This window comes from Micropterus dolomieu, linkage group LG22 (genome assembly GCF_021292245.1).
Source record: "Micropterus dolomieu isolate WLL.071019.BEF.003 ecotype Adirondacks linkage group LG22, ASM2129224v1, whole genome shotgun sequence".
NCBI lineage: Eukaryota > Metazoa > Chordata > Actinopteri > Centrarchiformes > Centrarchidae > Micropterus > Micropterus dolomieu.
In genome coordinates, this window is record NC_060171.1 from 6,976,585 (window position 1) to 6,995,443 (window position 18,859).

At 40.7% G+C, this 18,859-nt stretch overlaps 2 protein-coding genes across 2 annotated transcripts in view; both read right to left on the minus strand.

The window, feature by feature from the left end:
• The window catches only part of ampd3b (adenosine monophosphate deaminase 3b), a 282,246-nt gene that overhangs the window by 209,271 nt on the left and 54,116 nt on the right, over nucleotides 1–18,859 (minus strand). The gene's annotated exons all lie outside the window — the stretch shown is intronic.
• Nucleotides 4,556–16,272, minus strand: LOC123961145 (tyrosine-protein phosphatase non-receptor type 4-like). The gene is made up of 12 exons (XM_046036274.1): nucleotides 16,119–16,272; nucleotides 15,061–15,144; nucleotides 14,780–14,836; nucleotides 14,349–14,505; nucleotides 12,361–12,527; nucleotides 11,871–11,961; nucleotides 11,601–11,662; nucleotides 10,885–11,031; nucleotides 9,252–9,380; nucleotides 7,618–7,766; nucleotides 7,372–7,507; nucleotides 4,556–7,282 (listed from the first exon to the last, which is right to left on the minus strand). Exons 1-12 carry the CDS (start codon nucleotides 16,152–16,154, stop codon nucleotides 6,905–6,907), a joined length of 1,593 nt encoding a protein of 530 aa, XP_045892230.1. The 5' UTR covers nucleotides 16,155–16,272; the 3' UTR covers nucleotides 4,556–6,904.

The window sequence follows — 18,859 nt, forward strand, 5'->3', positions numbered from 1 at the left end:
GAATCCTACTTAAAGGACAGGGACTACTTTGTGTCTATAGGTAATCACACATCTGAGCTGACAAAAATGACATGTGGAGTTCCCCAAGGCTCCATTCTGGGACCTCTTTTGTTTAACATTTACATGCTTCCACTGGCTCAGATTATGAAAAACAACAAAATATGTTACCATAATTATGCAGATGACACACAGATTTACATAAACATTTCACCAGGGATCTATGATCCCATACAGGTGCTGAGTAACTGTATTGAGCAGGTCAACGATTGGATGTGCCAGAATTTTCTTCAATTGAACAAAGATAAAACTGAAGTTATTGTTTTTGGAGCCAGGGAGGAACGATTGAAAGTCAGTGCTCGACTTCAATCTGTAATGTTAAGAACCACAAATCAAGCAAGAAATCTTGGTGTAGTCATGGACTCAGACCTGAATTTGAGGAGCCACATTAAGACAATTACAAAGTCAGCCAACTATCGCCTGAAGAATATATCAAGGATTAAAGGTCTTATGTCTCAGCAAGACCTGGAAAAACTTATCCATGCATTTATCTTCAGTCGACTCGACTACTGTAACAGCGTCCTTACAGGCTCCCTAAGAAATCCATCAGACAGCTGCAGCTGATTCAGAACGCTGCTGCTCGAGTCCTCACTAAGACCAAAAAGGTGGATCACATCACTCCAGTTCTGAGGTCTTTACATTGGCTTCCTGGCTGTCAAAGAATTGATTTCAAAATGCTGCTGTTAGTTTATAAAGCATTAAATGGTTTAGGGCCAAAATACATTTCTGATCTTCTGCTTCGAACCATCCAGACCTCTCAGGTCGTCTGGGGCAGGTCTGCTTTCTGTCCCAAGAGTCAAAACTAAACCAGGAGAAGCAGCGTTCAGTTATTATGCTCCGTATATCTGGAACAAACTCCCAGATAACTGCAGGTCTGCTGAAACTGTCCGTTCTTTTAAATTAAGACTGAAGACTTTTCTTTTTACCATTGCTTTTAATTAAATATTTACACGGTGAGAAATGAGTAGGTAATTGAGTGAAAAGATAATGAGAGTGAGATTGAACAGAGTGAAGGAAGTGGTCTTAAATCTGTCGCCTGAGTGATTTCCAGGAACCTCTGTCCACCGGTAAACATGCAGGTGGGTCCAGAGTATAACTGGATCAAAGCGGCCTGCGGACAGACATGTCCTGGTTTCTCTGTAGTGTCCGAGGGTTTTTGGAGTTTCAATGGACCCAAAGATTGCTATGGACCTGAGTACAGACTAGCTAGAGAGAGTAGATTAAGTGTTCTTCTCTGTTTATTCTCTTTTCAGAATAATTGTAACTCAATTATTTGCTCAACCCCGCAGCCTGTTTTTATTTTCCATTTAACTCTATTAACCCTGATACACTGCATTGTAATTTTTATTATATTTGAATGCGTATTTTTTTAATTTCCCTACGTTGCGTTTAAACTTTTTTATATTTCCCTGTTGCTTTTATGTTTTATGTAAAGCACTTTGAATTACTTTGTTGTTGAAATGTGCTATACAAATAAACTTGCCTTGCCTAAACAATTTATATTCCATATTTTTTAGTAAAGTGTTATTTGTTAATACCAGGTCAGATAAAACAAGGCTGCTAAATTGTTGCACATTCAACTTGATACAAGTCAAATATATAAAAATATAACTATCCATACAATCATGAAATAGTTTTCATTCCATTTAAAAATTCCAGTGTTAGAAGATTGGGCTCCTCATTCATTTTCTGAGTGCGAACCACAGTGTACTCCATCACTATTTAACAGCAGCACCCCCTTGTGGGTAATATTTGAATAATGGTTTATAAATGTGGTCAGAGACAAAAAGACTTGTGCCTGTTCATTTTTAGTGTTTAGAGGGAAGCAGATTGTGTTCAGGGGCAGTGTTTAAGAGTACTGAGTGGCTGTCATGTCATGTCATGTCATGTGACAAGGTACTGAATCCCTACCAGGAGAAGGGACATCTCTCACACCATATTTATTTCAAATACACACACACACAGAGTTGTTTTGGGATGTTTGACTCCAAAGCTTTTCACTGTTTCCAGTTCTGCCGGTTAAAAGCTTTGCCAAAAATACATCTTTATGGGTGCTGCTGTATACATAAACAAGCCATATTTTTGTGCGTGTAGATTGGGAAGAAGTGCCTGCAACAGGAATTGGATGATCATTAAAATGTATGTGGATACAGTGTGTTTGGCCTTTTGCCTTGCAACATGTCTAGTTATACTGCCTCAACAATGTGCCTAACTATATTAATCTTGTCCTAACGCAGTAAGCCTACCATATGCTGGTATATAACCAGCTGTATTTGACACTGATCCACAAAGACACATTTATGTAGGCCTCCTTGAGTTGTTGTAGACTTTGACCACCTTTAAAACCTACGGCATTTACACAAGTGGTACTTATCATTAAGAAATTAGAAAATACAGCAGGCTAGAAAATGCATCTGTTTTTCCACTTTGGAGCTTTAATGTGCAGTTATAGCTCCCATTGTGGCCTCTGTCTTGATAAAACCATCATAAATGGAGATAGTTAGATACAAATCACCTTATTCTATCAAATCAGCTGACATTATCATAAATCTTTAAAGTCGGCTTATTTCAAGACAGTGGGGAAGCGGTTTGTTTCTTAGAAATGCTACTTTACTACTGAAGTATTAACCTCACAACTCAAAACCTTTCTTTCTCCTTGGAAAACCTTCTTAGCGTCAGTATGTTTGTTATTTTCCTTGGAGCCTGGCATTACAGAGATTTAGCACTTTGGCTACCTCATGTGACTAATGGCTTCACTCCACTCTACGGTTAAATCTCAAACATCAAAAGTCTGATGTAAAATAAGTGAGTCTGGTCGAGGTCTGCAGCACTCGTGCCATCTTTTTCGTCTGCTCACGCTAACATTGCCAAACCTCACTTTTACAGTGTGGAAAAGCAAGTTCATCTGAAGCCACGTCTCCATGCTTTGACAGACAAGCTTTAATTGTTCACAATCAAGCTTATAGACATGTCCAAAGCACTGTAAAACCATGACACCAGAAAGAAACAAGCAACTGAGGACAAAGCTTTTTATGACACAGGCAGGAGTTAATCAAGGGTGTAATACGGTAAAGCATTTGTCATTATTTTGTGTTTCTTTATATATGTAAATATACAAACTTGCTGTTATAGGTTACGTTTAAAATAAAACATTTACTTTTTTGAAATAGCAGTCTTGAAACACATACCATTTGTGTCACATTTGAATCATCCATGGGGGTGAGGGGAGAGTCAAAAACAAAATCTTTCTGCTCACAAATGATTTTCCCTTTTATTTTAAAGATTTTTTTCATATACAACATTGTATTTACATGGTCTAGTATTATTTACACAAAATTAACAAGTGGCACTGTGTAGTTAGGAGTTCTTTTATTTATTTTTTCCTCTCTTGTTCCCTACAGGTCTTATTTTTAAAACAAAAATAAAAATGACAACAACAAAAAAAGAAAAACTGATTTTAACAATGCTTTATGTCTCCCACTTTTTTTATTTTCCCCCCAGTAGCACTACCTGTCACTCAGCCTTCTACAAAGTGCTGTCCTTTCTCAAGCCAACTAGAGCGGTTTTCATCTTTACAAAAATACAACTAACCTGAGCCCTCCCCATGTCTTGTCCCCTCCAAACTACCTTTGATCAGTACCCTAAACGCACAGACAGATCCAATTATGTGTCAACAACAAAACACTCTGAACACAGACAGCTCATTTCTGGACGTTTTGTGCAGATGGAAACTCTTGGCAGCCGTGGTTGATCAATTATTAACTTTTCACTGCAGGGCCGAAGTTTATTTTAATTTTTTTAACTCGTTATTGATGCCACTTTATTAGAAGGCCTTCAGCGTTAATTAATTTTGATTTGGTGGCAATTAAAATGGGGTGGCCCGGCTGATGAAAAGAAGCCACAATGGGTTGAATGGTGTTTTTGTTCTTTTGATTATAAGCACATACATGTAGGGTCTGCTATGCATCTGTAACTGTCAATAATAATAATTTTTAAAACAACTATTCAGGCAGTCGCTCAGTGGCTAGCCTCAGTTTGTCCTTCTACGGAAAACCTGATACGGCACCACTGTACCCTTGGTATTCTGCTCAGATGTGCCATTCGCCTTGAGGCCATGCAGAGCGAGTGGGATCCATGTATAATGGTCCAAAAGAGAGGCATCTGGGGAAGAACAATGAGAAGAATGGACTGTGGATGTTGCGTGGGCACGGCTGAAATGATGACTGATGTTGCCTGAGAGAAGGAGTTAAGCAGATTTTGGAAGAGGGCCGCAATTCAGGAGAGATATAAAAAAAATGGAGCAAAGAGGAAAGCAGGCTCTTCTTGATCCCACCTCTCCGTGTGGAACAAAGACTGATGCAGCTGTTTGAGATGAGCACGGTTTGAAATGTTTCACAGGATTCAGCCTGCTTCTAAGGACCGACTAGAACAGTTTCTCTCCAAGAAGGCTCCATATGCATTTCTTCAGAGTAAAAAAACAACAACTTCCGGGATCAGGTTGGATTAAGTTTGTGGCTTTATGGCACAACCTTTCATTCCAGTTAACGAACAAGCAGGCTTTGACCAGACAGCTAACAAAGTATGTTAGAAATGGAGAAGGGAGAGGTACAGAGAAAGATCCAGACAAATCTGAGTCCACACACACACACACACACACACACACACATACAGGTTTTTCCAGCAGAATCCATGGCGGGAGCCAATGACAGCAGGTACCAGAGCAGCCGCTAAGAAAAATCTCTCCGATTATGAAGAGACTACAACTTCATTCTATACTGCTATGTAAAGTACAATGCAGCTTAACCTGTACTTGGATAAAAAGAAAGATTGAAAAAAAAAATAAAAAAAATACACTCAACAAGCAACTTGATGCTGGGTTTTGTGAATTAAAAATACAAATCATCACTTAGTCTCTTATCACTCATGAACACATCTTGGCTTAAAAACAACATGTGCCTTAAAATAAAGTACCATTTGGAAAGATTAATTTAAAAAAAAAAAGGAAAAGTCCTGGTTTTATGATGTGTCTGTGCTGCTTCTTTGAACGGTCAACTGTTCTCTGGCAGACAGATTTAGAAAAACAAAACAAAAAGACAAGCAAAGGTTGGTTTAAAGCCCGACTCCAGTGACCTCTGAACCCCACTGAGAAAAAAAGTATTTAATGAGGGTATTTACTTGGAAAATCTAGTCTCACTGAATTTAATGCTGACCATGATCAAATGTGTATCTAGTTTGCAGGATTCAAATGTCTCGAGATTTAAAAATAAAAACTTAAAATTAAATGAGGGGAGGTCAGAGGAGGGAGCCTTTAAAGTCATGTTTTTACCATTCACACCAAGGTTGAGGTCAGTTCACTTTCAGCAAGCTCTTTATTTTTGCATAAACTTTGGAGCAGCTTTCAACTACTTGAGAACTAATAAATGATACTGGTCTCTGATTTGTTTTTTTGGATTCTGACATACCAACCTGTGCAAAAGCAAGCAAGACACATTTGGGGTTGATCCAAAATTTGCTATAAGTTGTCCTACTCTGGGGAAACCAATCAGGAGGGAAGCCACAGAGCGTCACATGCAGTCAGCGTCTGGCTCAAGGACACTTCACCAGGGACCCTGACGCCCACTTTGTCAGTTGCAAGTGAGCCGAAAGTTTGAGTAAAAAATATTTAATTGATTGCATGTGAAATTGAAGACAGAAACGAACTGACCTCAGCCTTGTTTCTTAGCTTTATCAGCCACGACGGCTGGGAAATAGCTTAGATTGTAACTCAGTGAGGCCGTGTGTCTACTGGGGCCTCTCCTTCCAACACCGCATTTGTTTTCTCGTGTTGCCTTAATGTGCTTTTGAACATTAAGCAATGTGAGGAGAATTGGTTCTGAATCGATCCCCGCTGAAAGGTCAAAGTTTCTGTTTTTCAGCGGGAGGTCTGTAGTGATAGAGCAAAAAGAGCCGCCGTGACCACACCAGAAGTGAAAGAGAGGTGCCCAGCCAACACAGGCCCTGAGGTTTGTAAACCAGTTATGTTCTTCACCGCGCCAAAACAATGGCCGCTGCAGAGCGTGCGTGTCTGTTAAGCTCAAAAACACAGCACAAAGCAGAATAAAGAATCCAACGTGCCACAGCACTGAACAAGGGGTGAGACACGAAGTGCTTTCAGCTGTCCATCTGTCAGTCTGTGCTGTCAGAAACTTAGACAAGAAAGCTAAGATAGAAACCAAGCACAATAAATTAAATCACTGTTTTTTTCCTTTCCACAAAAAAGCAAACAAATTAAAGAAGTAGTTAGAAGAAGAGGAATCACACTACTTTACTATCTAAGATTTAATCAGGAAAGCATGAAGTTCTAGATTCATACAAACATACATACACTTTTTTTGTTCAGTGGACAGGGTTTGACACAAACTAAAACACAATAAATACTCTTTCTGAGGAACAAAAGATAAGGTATATCTCTTTTATCAGCTAAAAGGACACTAAAAAAAGGCAGGTCCGTCTGGCAGACTCGCTCAGAAGGAGACAGGGCGACCCTTCATGGGGGCAGCCCTTCCCCTTCGTACTTATGGCACTACAGCAACTCCCCATCCACATTTTATTCTCTCGTACTTTTATCTTTGCATTCTTTGAATACTTTTTTCTGCATCCTGAACATACAATTTCCCCTAATGGTACCTATTCAACACAGCTGGATTTCTTTTTTTATTCTAGCTTGTCCATCATTTTCACGTTTGTTCATTTGTGTGTCTTTTTTCCCCCCATTTTTGTCAGCATAAAGTGCAACAGTGCTTTTGTTCTCTCCTCCGGCCACCTGGCCTCCTCCTGGCGACCCCTGATGACCCCCGGAGGTCAAATGTCACGGGTTAGCGGGATCAGAGTCAGGGTTCACGCTGGTCTCGCTGTTCACGCTGGTGGCGCTCGCGACGCTCGGCTCCTCCACTTCCTCCTCCTCTTCGTCCTCTTCCGTCACTTCTCCCACATCCAGCACTTCAACCTCTTCGTCGTCGTCGTCCTCGTCGTCCAGACCTCCTTCCAGCAACTCCACCACAGCCGCCTCCCCTTCCTCCGCCACTGTCGTTTCTTCTCCCTCTCCTGCCTTCTGCTGCTCTTTCTTCTCCTCCTCCCTCTCTTCGTCCACCTTTCCTCTCTGCTGGTAGATGGCGGTCTTGAGTGGTTTGACCAGGCCCTCCTCGTAGACTCTCAGGATGGCCTCACATACAAAGCGATACTGGCTCTGAAAAGAGAGATAAAGAGGAGATATTTTAGCTGATGGTTTACAGTGGCTGGGAGCAGCTGGACAGACAAACCCATGTGTCTACATACAGGTGTTTGTATCATCATGGCCCTCTGGTCTCTCATGGTCCTGACGATATCTAGAGGATACACTGGCTGACCACACTCCATTAGACACAGTGCCGTCTCCATGGTGATAAGGACCCCTGTCCGACCAATCCCCGCGCTGGAAAAAAAGACGACAGAAAACGAGAGTTGGGATGAGTTCACTTATGTCAGTCGATCAACATTATGGGTACGCCGCAGTCAAACAGTCCAAAGAAAGAACAACTGTACCTGCAGTGTACCACCATCGGGTGGTCCTGTCCAGCCCGTTTTGTCCGTACCAGAGCCACAAAGTCCAGGAAATCAGTGGAGTCATCAGGAACGCCGTGGTCTGGCCAAGCCAGGTACTGAATCTGGGTAAGCTCTCGCTGCTGCTCACTCTGAACACACACACACACACACACACACACACACACACAGAGCGAAATGGAAAATGATTTTATATTATTATTATTTCCATGTATTGCTTTTCTTTATTATTTGAGGCCTTGGATACAAACTGAGGGCGTTTGCTCTGACACCAGTCAAGTAATGAATATTTCTCTCACACCATATCACTCACACTCAGAACTCAAAACGGGTTATTGTATTTCATGTGGGCGACCTCCTAGCGTGTTTCATTGAGCTCTGGGGTCCTAGGGGGAAACTGCACAGCACCATGTTTGTGTAATTATGGCCTTTAAATGTGTTGTGAAACGATTAGTGTGAAACAGTGGCTTTATTTTTGTTCCCACTGCGCTGGACCACTCGGTGATTCATGTTGTTCTTTCCCGTTTTATCAAAACGCCAGACAGTGAGGACAATATTTTCTGCAGCTCTACTCCAAAATGTACATTTGACGTTGCTGCAATCAAACTATAAAAACTTGTTATTTTGTTCACTCAAAATTGAAAAGAAAAACGACAGACTGCAGCAAAGTAATCAGAAGATAAATGTCAGAGAGATTTAAAACCAACAGGGGCACAATGACACAGAACCTACAGCAGATAACTACTGACCACCGTATCATGTGCGTCTCAGAGCCCGCGCTCCTCTTTAATACTGCCCTGCTGCATCGTCATGGCAACACATCTATCTCCATAGCAACAATCACAGGCAGAGGGGAATACTAATTGCCTCCTCCTACAGCCAAATATCTTAAAGGCTGTGATACATGGGCAACACACAGGAAAGTTATCAGGAACACGGACAGCATGAAAAGACGAGGAAAGAGCAGGAACATTTCAGCCTCCATTCAAAGTTTTCAACTGCATCTTGTCCTCAGTACCGGCATGGATGGTAGATGACATTTTTTAGTATTACAGCAAAAACCCAAGACACCATTTTGCATTTAAAAACACATAAAAGCCTACAATTTTGAGGGAACAAAAGAGCATCAAAATGAGACAACAACAACATTTCTCCATTTTCTGTTCTTCAAACTACCATCGTCCCACTCTCTGTTCGGCAATGTGACTGACTGGGGTGGCTGGGTTGTCATGGTAACCAGATCCCAATACGTGGCCCGCATGCAGCAGCGGGAGCCAGAAAAAGAACAGCCCACACTGGTCACTATGGCAACACACCTCCTCGGGGCCCTCTGCGGCTCATCCTTCCTGAGACGCTGGTCCCCTCCCTTCGATTGGACCCAGCGTCTCCCTGTGTGTTGCCTTCAGCCCTTGCTCTGGTTCTCAGCACACACCCTCTCACTTTCTCCTCCTTACTGGCAAACCTTCACTCTCCTGTTCCTCCGCTTTGCTCCCAATTTCCCTTCCCACTCTTTCGAGAGTGTGTGTGTGTGTGTGTGTGTGTGTGTGTGTGTGTGTGTGTGTGTGTGTGTGTGTGTGTGTGTGTGTGTGTGTGTGTGTGTGTGTGTGTGTGTTTACCGGTGTGTGCATGAGTGTCATCTCCCGGACCAGGAAGGCAGAGTTGCCCTCTTCATTGTGGCACGTTACTGTAAAGTCTCCGTAGGTGGCGCTGCTGTCTGGATTGGGCCAGTACTGGTGACACTTGACCTACAAACACAGGAAAGGTTTTGTGTTTACAACTGAACATTTATTTCACTTAACTGTTACAACAATTGCCAGCACAGGGCTGGGGATTAGGCTCTGCTACAGAATAGCATCTCTTAACTCTGAACGACGACTCATCGATTAAATGTATTCATAAAATGCTTCGTTTAATCCATGTAACTTTACAGCACAGTGTTTCGCAGGGACATTTATTACTGTCGCACATCGCGCTTACGCTGTGAACACGACGTGATTATGATGGCGCCGTTTGCAAAGTTGAGGAAGAGAGAGAAAATAGCGAGGGACAAAAAAGAAAGTGTCCAAAGTATGGGATTATTTCAAGCTAAAGAAAACAACAACTCTGTAATGTTACCGTCCGTCCACCGTAAAACAAAACTTATGTCGCCTCGGCAACAGCACGACGGCGCCTTATCAGAAAGCAGCCGGTGTTCTGCCAGCGGACCACAGACAAGGTAACAGTAACTTTAGCATTTAACTGAAATCATGATTGATTTGAGTTGAAGCCAAAGTAAGCTGCAGTCCTCAGCTGAAAATGTCCCCCCGTGCGTTTGTTGTTCTCCTTTTTGGGCCGTGAGTTGTAACCTCACAGTCAGGAGTTAACTGGGTGTCGGGGAGCTGCACCTTTTAACTCTCCTCCAGCTCTCTCTGTAACGTTAGCTCAGACAATCCCTGCTACCTGCGTGTGCTAATCCATCCTTTCGCCCAGATTCTTTTTCTTTATAATCGCCATCTTTAAAATAACAAACAAGCTGTTTCGTGTGCAGGATCGCTCATTTCCTGTTTCACATTTCACGTGTGTTTTCTTGACAAAACGTGGTTTGGAGACCAGCGTCGGGTGACCGAGCCGTCAGCTCTTGTAGTGTGCATGACCCCCTGTCACCCCCTGGCGCCGCCGCCGCCAAGCAAAAGTACTTCTTGAACGACGCATCGATGAATCGTTGAAGCTTCGAATACTAAAATCATCGTTAGCTGCAGCCCTACTCTGAAGTTCATTGCTATTATGATTAATACACAAATATAAAGTACATTCAGTCCATCTGAAATCATTAAAAACCTCTACATTTTCCTTTCCTTTTTTCAACTAAACACTTTCTAATTTCAAGAGAGATTAGATGTTTTTATGAAAATTCACACCTAGTTTGATGATGAAGGGATCTTAGACATTGTTTTCACAGAGTAGCACAACTCTCATTTTGTGTATTAAATGAATAGTGCTCAAATTGACAAAATACACAATTTGCAGAAAACTTTTTAGCAATTAAAAAGTATCTCACCTAGATATACACAGCCATTACTTTGGCACTAAACAGGCAAACCTGGGTTTTATCAGGCAAGCTAAATTCAAAGCGATGCAGCACTGTCTTCAAGTTTGAGTGTTGTTTCATCCAGCATTGCCACATGTACAGTAAACGTTTCTGAACACCTATATTTTGCACATTATGTATGTAGATCCAGTTCCTTGTCTTTGAAAAATTCTTCTACATACCCGCCCCCTCTCGACCTGCGTAGTCAGCATGACCACCATGGATGAGCCCTGCTCCCATGTCATTTGCCAGAAGTCAGGGCAGGTGTTGGGCAGGGGGCCCTGGCATGCTATGTAGCGGTTTATCAGACTGGAGGCTGGAATCTCCATCTACAGTGGGAGAGACAAAAGATTAAAACACAGAGATATTAGGTTGCAAGGATCTCACTTTACAGCTTCTTTTTGTTATTATTTGCAATTGAAAAGGTATGCTTTGCTAAATGTTCTCAGTTTACGCAAAACCCCCCCCCCCAAAAAATACTTCATCTTTGGCCAAAAAATCAAATCAAGCTCCTTTCAGACATGCCCTTTCATACTTAAACACACTGGCAAATGAACAGCGGTTGGTCTCCTGTTTGAATAAGCCTCTGAGTCACTTACAAGGTCAGAGCTAGTGAGATTATAGTAAAACATTCAAGTCTGACTCAAGTATGGCATCACAAAAAGGGCAATGTTACAGCAGAACAGGTTAAATAAACAGAGACATATTAATGTCTCGTCTTGTTCCAACTTCTTAAGAGCACTGCTGGAAATTTCTGTTTTAATTATAATTTTAATTATTAAAAATAAAGGAAAATCAGCGGATTTTAGGTTCTCGGGGGAATTCTTCTGGTGACAGATCGGTCAAATAACCGCATTTTCGCAGAGATGTTGATGGAAATGAGGAGGAACAAACTCACATTGATGTAATTTGCATTGATGTAGTCATCTGTGCTTTTAAGAATGACCCGCGTGGCATCATCTGCAGAGGGAGAGTTAAGACAAGGGGGGGTAAGTTTACACACAGAGAAAGCCGACAGAGAAAGAGAGAGTACAACTGACAAGAGGAAGAAAGAAAAAGAACGTGTGCAGAAGAGAGAGAGTGTGATGGACAGAACAAAAGGTTAATGTTGGCACATATCTCAACACACAAGCCAGCAGAAAACAGACAACCGTGTGCAGTCACGTACAAGGAGAGATGTCTCTGTAGCGATTTTTGGAAACGTTCTGAGGTAATTTGGCACACAGCATGGTCATTCCCGGCCTCTTCCTGTACAGTTGCTGTAAGAAAAGGAACACACATTTATATTAAAGTTGATGTAACAGGAATCTGTAGTCTCCCTGAGTTTGAATGTATGAATATACTTAACAAACACACTCGAAACTCAAAGTATTGCTGTGTGCAAGATCGCTTTTGTGCAATGACTTGTTGTGCATTCATTCATGTGTCTATGTGTTTGTATTTAACATTCCTGCTCAATGAAAGCACAACACACAGCTTAAACAGGAAGCAGTTGGGTGATTACGATCAAGGACAGGAAGTTTTAGGAATCTGCAGACGGAAAGGCATGTGTAAAATTAACCTGTCAATCAATCAAAAACTTCCTGTCTATGTCGGTATGAGCGTAAATGCACAGTGTCTGTCCATGTGCGTATTCATTACTGTGTCTTTCTTCTTACATCAAACTGTGCCAGTATGGCTCCACTGCTCAGGCCTTCCTTCAGTGTGACCATGGAGTCCCTCAAAGCATGCTGGTCTAGCTGAGCAGGGTCCTGAGGGGACTTCTCGGGGATGTACTGAAAATCTGGCTCCGAGTCCACCTTCTCCTCCACAACGTCATAAATGGCTGGGAAGAAACATGCCCCAGTTTATATATATGCACACAGCTGTTTATGTAGACTGAGGCCAGGGGAAGTTGATTATAGACTTTAAGATGAATCAAGAAAAAAAACATCCATCCAGGGTAGAGAAAAATCCCCACAGGAATCCATAGTTAATCTATGTGCAAATATTTATATACAGAAATGTTGTAACAGATCAAATCAAATTTTTATTTATTTTTATTCATTTTAGCTGACGCTTATAACCAAAGTGACTTACAATTGCTATATATGTCAGAGACTGCACGCCTCTGGAGCAACTGGGGGGTTAAGTGTCTTGCTCAAGGACACATTGGTGTCTCACAGTGGATTTGAACCCGGGTCTCCCACACCAAAGGCAAGCATCTTATCTACTGTTCCATCATCACCCCATGTGAATTGACAGGCATTCAATACATTGATGCAATCTTATATCTGCTCTGATGTAAGAGAGGAAAAAATGAATAAATCCCTCTTTGACCCCTTTAAAATACCAAGAATTTCCATGTCTCATCATCTTTGAAAGCTCCCCTCTCACTTTGCTGACCCTGATGAAAGGGAATGTTTTGCCAGCTTTCTACATGGCGAATACACATATAGCTAAAACGTACAGAAAGCAAAATGTACAGCGTTCATAGATCTCCTTTAGAATTAGAAAAATCAGACTGAGCAGTCCAGAAAAGACCAGAGGAAGAATCAAAACTGGCGACCAGATGTGTAGCTGTTAATCTTCAGGAGTGGGCTGCCCCAGCTGCCCATGTGTTACACTTTGTCTAGTTATGACTACAAAGTGGGGATTCACACATCACCAAACTAAAAACAGGTTGCACCACACAAAGCAGAGATTAGTTGTACTAGATATTTACATGCAGTAACTGTAACTGACTGAACCAACTGAAGAAAACAGCTTGATAATATGTGACCTGATATAAGACAGAGCTCCACACTTGGGTCAATGATAAAAACTGAGCTATCTCCACGACAACAGAGCAAACTATCCGCTGAGGAAGACTGTGTAAACCGGTTTAGATAAGTTTTTTTTTATTTTATTTATAAATTGTATGAAGAGTACAAGAGGCAATCTGCAATATGGTCAACATCTCATCTGACACTTGTTTAATAATGATGGTAACGTTCCAGTATTTATAGTATGCAGGCTCCACTTTCCAACTATGACAAGTATCAGCAACAACCTTAAGTAATTACCGGGAATTTTAACTAGATGTGCCCAATATTAAAATTTAAAAAAGGACAAAAAAATAAATAAAAAATCTACAAGCCAAACAAAAAATTACACAATAAATAGTCATACTTTAGGATATTTGGGATTGCCAGATACATTTCATATATCACCTTGCCCCCTAAATCTGTTAATTACGGTAGTTATGTTACAGCTTGTGATGCTACGGTGACTTCCTGTTTATACTGTTGATTGCTTTTGATTGGACAGCGCCAGAGATTTTTCCTAGCAAACAATTCTTTGGCAGCCAAGACGTTCCTTTGCATCCCCAATTAGTAATTTACTAGTTTGAAACTAGCTAGTAGTAACTAGTTAGGCAATTAAGAAGAACTTTATAAACAAACTTAGTAGAGGGTTGCTAGTAAATGGGTGACACGTGTGCTTAGCTCTGCAGTTCTTGACACCTGACAGTGACTGTTGTACTAGTCTATGTCTCTGTGTAATCTTTTTTAGAAACTGTGATTCAGCACTGTAGCGTTGTGTTGAATTAAACTGTACATTTCCCCCCCGACCGTCTCTTGTATTTGTCAAAGGTAAAAGTAGAGCAGACGCAGTAGATTCAACTCACCGTTTGGTCTGACCAATAGAATGAGCTCCCCAGAGTGGCTCTCACAGCTGGCTTTGATGAACATGACCACCTGGTCATGGGTGTGGTCAGAGATGTCCCGTCCATTAATCAGGACCACCTGGTCGCCCTCGTTAAGGCGAGGCACACACAGGTCGGCCTGAAGAGGGAGAGGACAATGGAAGACATGAGAGAAAGAGAGAACGGACAAATGTAGACACAATGAGAAAGGTGTTCTGAAACTTCGATATGTTGGCAGCATGTTTAGTTTAATCAAATGTTTCTGACAGTGCAGAAAATGTCTTTAGAAATGAAAATGCTAAATAGAGGGTACTTGAGAAGCTGCTTTTGGATTAATATTTAAACTCAGCAGAGGTGAAAGAAAATATAGCAGTAGTCCTTGTCAGACTATATAGGGGTGGTTGTTGACTTACTGATGTTCCCGGAGCCACTCGAGACACAATGATGGGCATCTTCTGGTCAGCTCCACCCTGGAGACACACAGACACAAATGTAGGCATGCTTTGCACAAATGTCCTTTCTTTTTAGGGAAGAGTTAACATTTTGGAAATGGGACTGGTCATGATGCATACAAGGCTACTTTTCACTTCTTGCCATAAAAAAAAAAAAAAAAAGAGAGAAAATTAAGAAAAGATTAATGAAGAGATAAGAACAGGCTTTTCCTATCTAGTCCCAAACTAGTATAAGCTCTCACCTTGACATTGAAGCCGAAGCGTCCGTGTTCATCAGGTCGCATCTTGATCAGGACCAGATTATCATGAGGGACAACTCCATTTAGCTGCATGAGCAAAGTTGGACACACATACATCAAATTCACATTCTGTTATCTTCCATTTCAACTTCCTCGGGGATACAAGAATATTGGCTAGGCACTGTGCAATATTACTTGCTTGATAAAGAGGGGGGAAAAAAAACCAAACATGTAACCTAATCTACTGATGCATTATGTGTAAATTTGCTCTTGACTGTAATGCCAACTCCCCATCCGCGAAGTAAGATCAATATTTAAAGTGTCAAAAATAAATTTCTGACCACTAGGGGGAAGGAAAATGACAGAGAAAGCACAGACAATAAAACAATTGCCTACTTTAAATTCAATAGACACAAGCCAACCCATCTCAGCTATGTTCACGAGCCCTGCACCAACTCTGTCTTTCGTTTGATGCTGGGCAGGTAACAATTAGATTAAATCACAACCATAAGCAAAAAGAGGGGGGAAAAGGTTTGAGACACTACAGAATCACCACATTTATTCACTTTTATAAGGAACACTTATTTTAAATTACACAATGTGATTTTGTCAAACATTTTGTCCTTACTTGAGCATCGTACTAAATCGCAAGACACATCTTACAGATTACTGGGGTGAAAGTTTGTGTAGCTGCTAACAGTCTAGCAGGAACACTGTATAGTTGCTATGGTAACACTGTTGAGCTTAAATAAATACTTTATGCATTGTGAGAGTTTTTCCAAAATCAGCTTATATATATATATATATATATATATATATATATATATATATATATATATATATATATATATATATATATATATATATATATATATACACACACATATATTTTTTTTTATTGCGAGAAGTAGTCACTGAAGACACTTTAGATTTAATTTATTTTCATTGAAGCATCCTTACCACTGAGATGAATGTTTTATTTTAAATGTTTTATGCAACTGGTCAACGTACTATCCTTTTCAACATGTAATGAGGTTACTGTATTGTGTTGCCGTACTGACCGTGGTCTTATCAGCATTGACGGGAACATCGTACATCTCGTTGAGGTGGTTGTCCAGGAGGCTCTGCTGGGAGTGGGCCTGGATGATCTGGCTCAAGGTTTTCCTGCTCAGCTGTTTGGGGGGCAGAGCTGGAGGTTGGCCGTCAAGCCCCTCTGGAGACCTGAGGGGGGGGCAGAAATACAGATATCTGATTATTGTTGACAGTTTTTAAGTATTTTCCCCAAGCAATCTGATTGAGCAAAGACACGCTCCAGCTTCATACTTACAATCCAGTAAAGAACAAAACTTTACTTCATTACAAGTGTAAATAATTACAAAATTAATCTCTTAAATTGATGTTTAGCAGCATAACTGCTGACTAAATAAGGGTAACAGACTGGCCTTTTGGGGTACCAAAGGCACAAACTTACAGCAAAAGACATAAGCAACGGTCTAGCTGAAGACTGTCCCGTTAGTTAAAGAGGTGAGAGGTAAAAAAAAAAAAGACACAGATGGAGAAAAACAGATACAAGAGACTGGGAGAGAAAGACATTGCAAGAGACAGAGAGGCTTAATAGCACTGTGTTAGTCACAATGCATTAACCACAATAAAAGGTAAGAGGAAGGAACCCCCCCACCCCCCTCTCTATCAGCCACACAATAAAAGACAGTCAGTGTTTGTGATGGAACAACATTGTCAGTCAGGTAAGGCTTTCAGCAGCATCATGGCGCACTCTCTGGAGGGTGGGAGGGCCTTTGTTTTGGCTGCTGCTACTGGTGACACTTTGTGTCTTCAATACACGCACAGAAACTTACATTTATTATGGGTCAAAACCAGGTCAGGCTTTCAGAAGGAGGGCAGCAGTGCACAGCAGGCCTGAGCCAACACTGCACATCCTCCTACATCACTGCCTTTCCTCAACATGACAGATGAGTGAAATGGATATGAACGTATCTTCATACCTTAGCACAACTTAGCCAAGGCCCTGTGATGAGGAGACTTTTTAGTTTTCCTTCTCAAATGTTTTGATTGTAAGCAAATCCTTATTGTCTTCTATAGCGTGAAAGTCTGACAGAGGACAGAACTGAATGAGTGAGAACAGTGACAGAAGAATCACATGAGAAGACCAAGTCTAAAACAAGCTGCTATAATGAACCACAGTGCATTCAGAACCACTGACAGATAGATTTAAAATACTTTCAGTGCACACCCAAGAGTTTTTTCAAAACAAAATTATTTTCCAAAGCCAGTCTGTAGCTTTTCTGTAAAGAAACGGGTCTGATTATAGCCTACAAAGTAATTCATCATAACACACCATATAGTTGCATGCAATGTTGTGTTACGGTATATTGTATAGCTGTTCCCCGACACCGTCAAAGAAATCAAGACACTGCATGTTAAAAAACATCACTGAAATGTACCGTGGTTAGCTAAACAGATGATTTTCACTCTACACGACTAAAAACAGAAAGTTATAGAAAGTGCTCAAGGGTTGTGGCTTTGTTGTATTGCTTATGTGTGGAACTGACACAGCGTATAACTGTGGCCTGTGGGAGAGAAAGCAGACTCTAATTTAGTTTTTATTGGAGGAAAATCTTGGGAGGAAAATGTGGATTTTGGGTCAGAGCAAAGTGATGGACCTGAAGATATTTAAATAGGTGTGAGTCATACCAGTTAAGATTGCAAATATTCAGTCTTCATAGACTTTAAAGGTTAGGGCTTCTCACCAAAGAGAAATAATTTATGCAAAAGAAACTCGGTCGCTGAAATAGATAGAAAAATTGGTCTGCCATAGGGTGTCCAAATGCTCTATTTAGAGCAAATAACTCCAGCAAAATATGTCTCCTCATGCCACGAACGGAGGACAACCAGTGGAATCTCAGAATAGACTCAGATACAATAATTGTTCTGAAATGTTTTCAAATTATTATTTTCATTGTCAGTTTAATTGTACTCTTCCTAACATTATGGCAAACAGTTTTTGTGCTTTAAGCTGAATGAAATTCTGAGCTAATAAATATATTATAAATTAAATATAGAAATGTAAAATTAAGTATCGAAAGGATAATGACTACCATGATGGACAAACTAAATAAAGCTAATAAACTCTTATGCATGTATAATGTGTGTGCTGTCTGAGGAAGAGAGAGCAGGTGATTATGTCATCTTTTGGCTGCATAACATAGTGATGAGCCAATAACTTGGCGTGTGTGTGTGCAGCTTTGTAGGCAGCGGAACTACCACTGTAATGTTACTTAACCACTTTGATTTCCAACTGAGAAATGTTCCATCCTACCACCTCTCTCTCTCTCACACACACACAAACACTCTCCTACTGTGTCAACAGAAAAAACATGCCATATCTACAATGCATCTTGTGACTCATTCGAATTACTGACATTCAAACACAAACTGGTCCAGGCCAAAAGCACATATGAGTGCATCTTACACTTGTAGCTCATTTCCAGCTCAATATACAGGTGCTGGTCATATAATTAGAATATCATCAAAAGTTGATTTATTTCAGTAATTCCATTCAAAAAGTGAAACTTGGATATTATATTCATTCATTACAAACAGACTGACATATTTCAAATGTTTATTTCGTTTAATTGTGATGATTAAAAAACTGACAACTAATGAAAATCCCAAATTCAGTATCTACGAAAATTAGAATATTACTTAAGACCAATACAAAAAAAGGATTTTTAGAAATGTTGGCCAACTGAAAAGTATGAACATGAAAAGTATGAGCATGTAC

Coding starts and splice junctions, on each gene's coding strand:
- LOC123961145 (XM_046036274.1), bottom strand. CDS start 16,154: ATGTACGATGTTCCCGTCAATGCTGATAAGACCACG. Junction 14,837..15,060: donor GCTTCGGCTTCAATGTCAAG/GTGAGAGCTTAT, acceptor GTGTGTCTCCAG/GGTGGAGCTGACCAGAAGAT. Junction 7,283..7,371: donor CCATGATGATACAAACACCT/GTATGTAGACAC, acceptor CTCTCTTTTCAG/AGCCAGTATCGCTTTGTATG.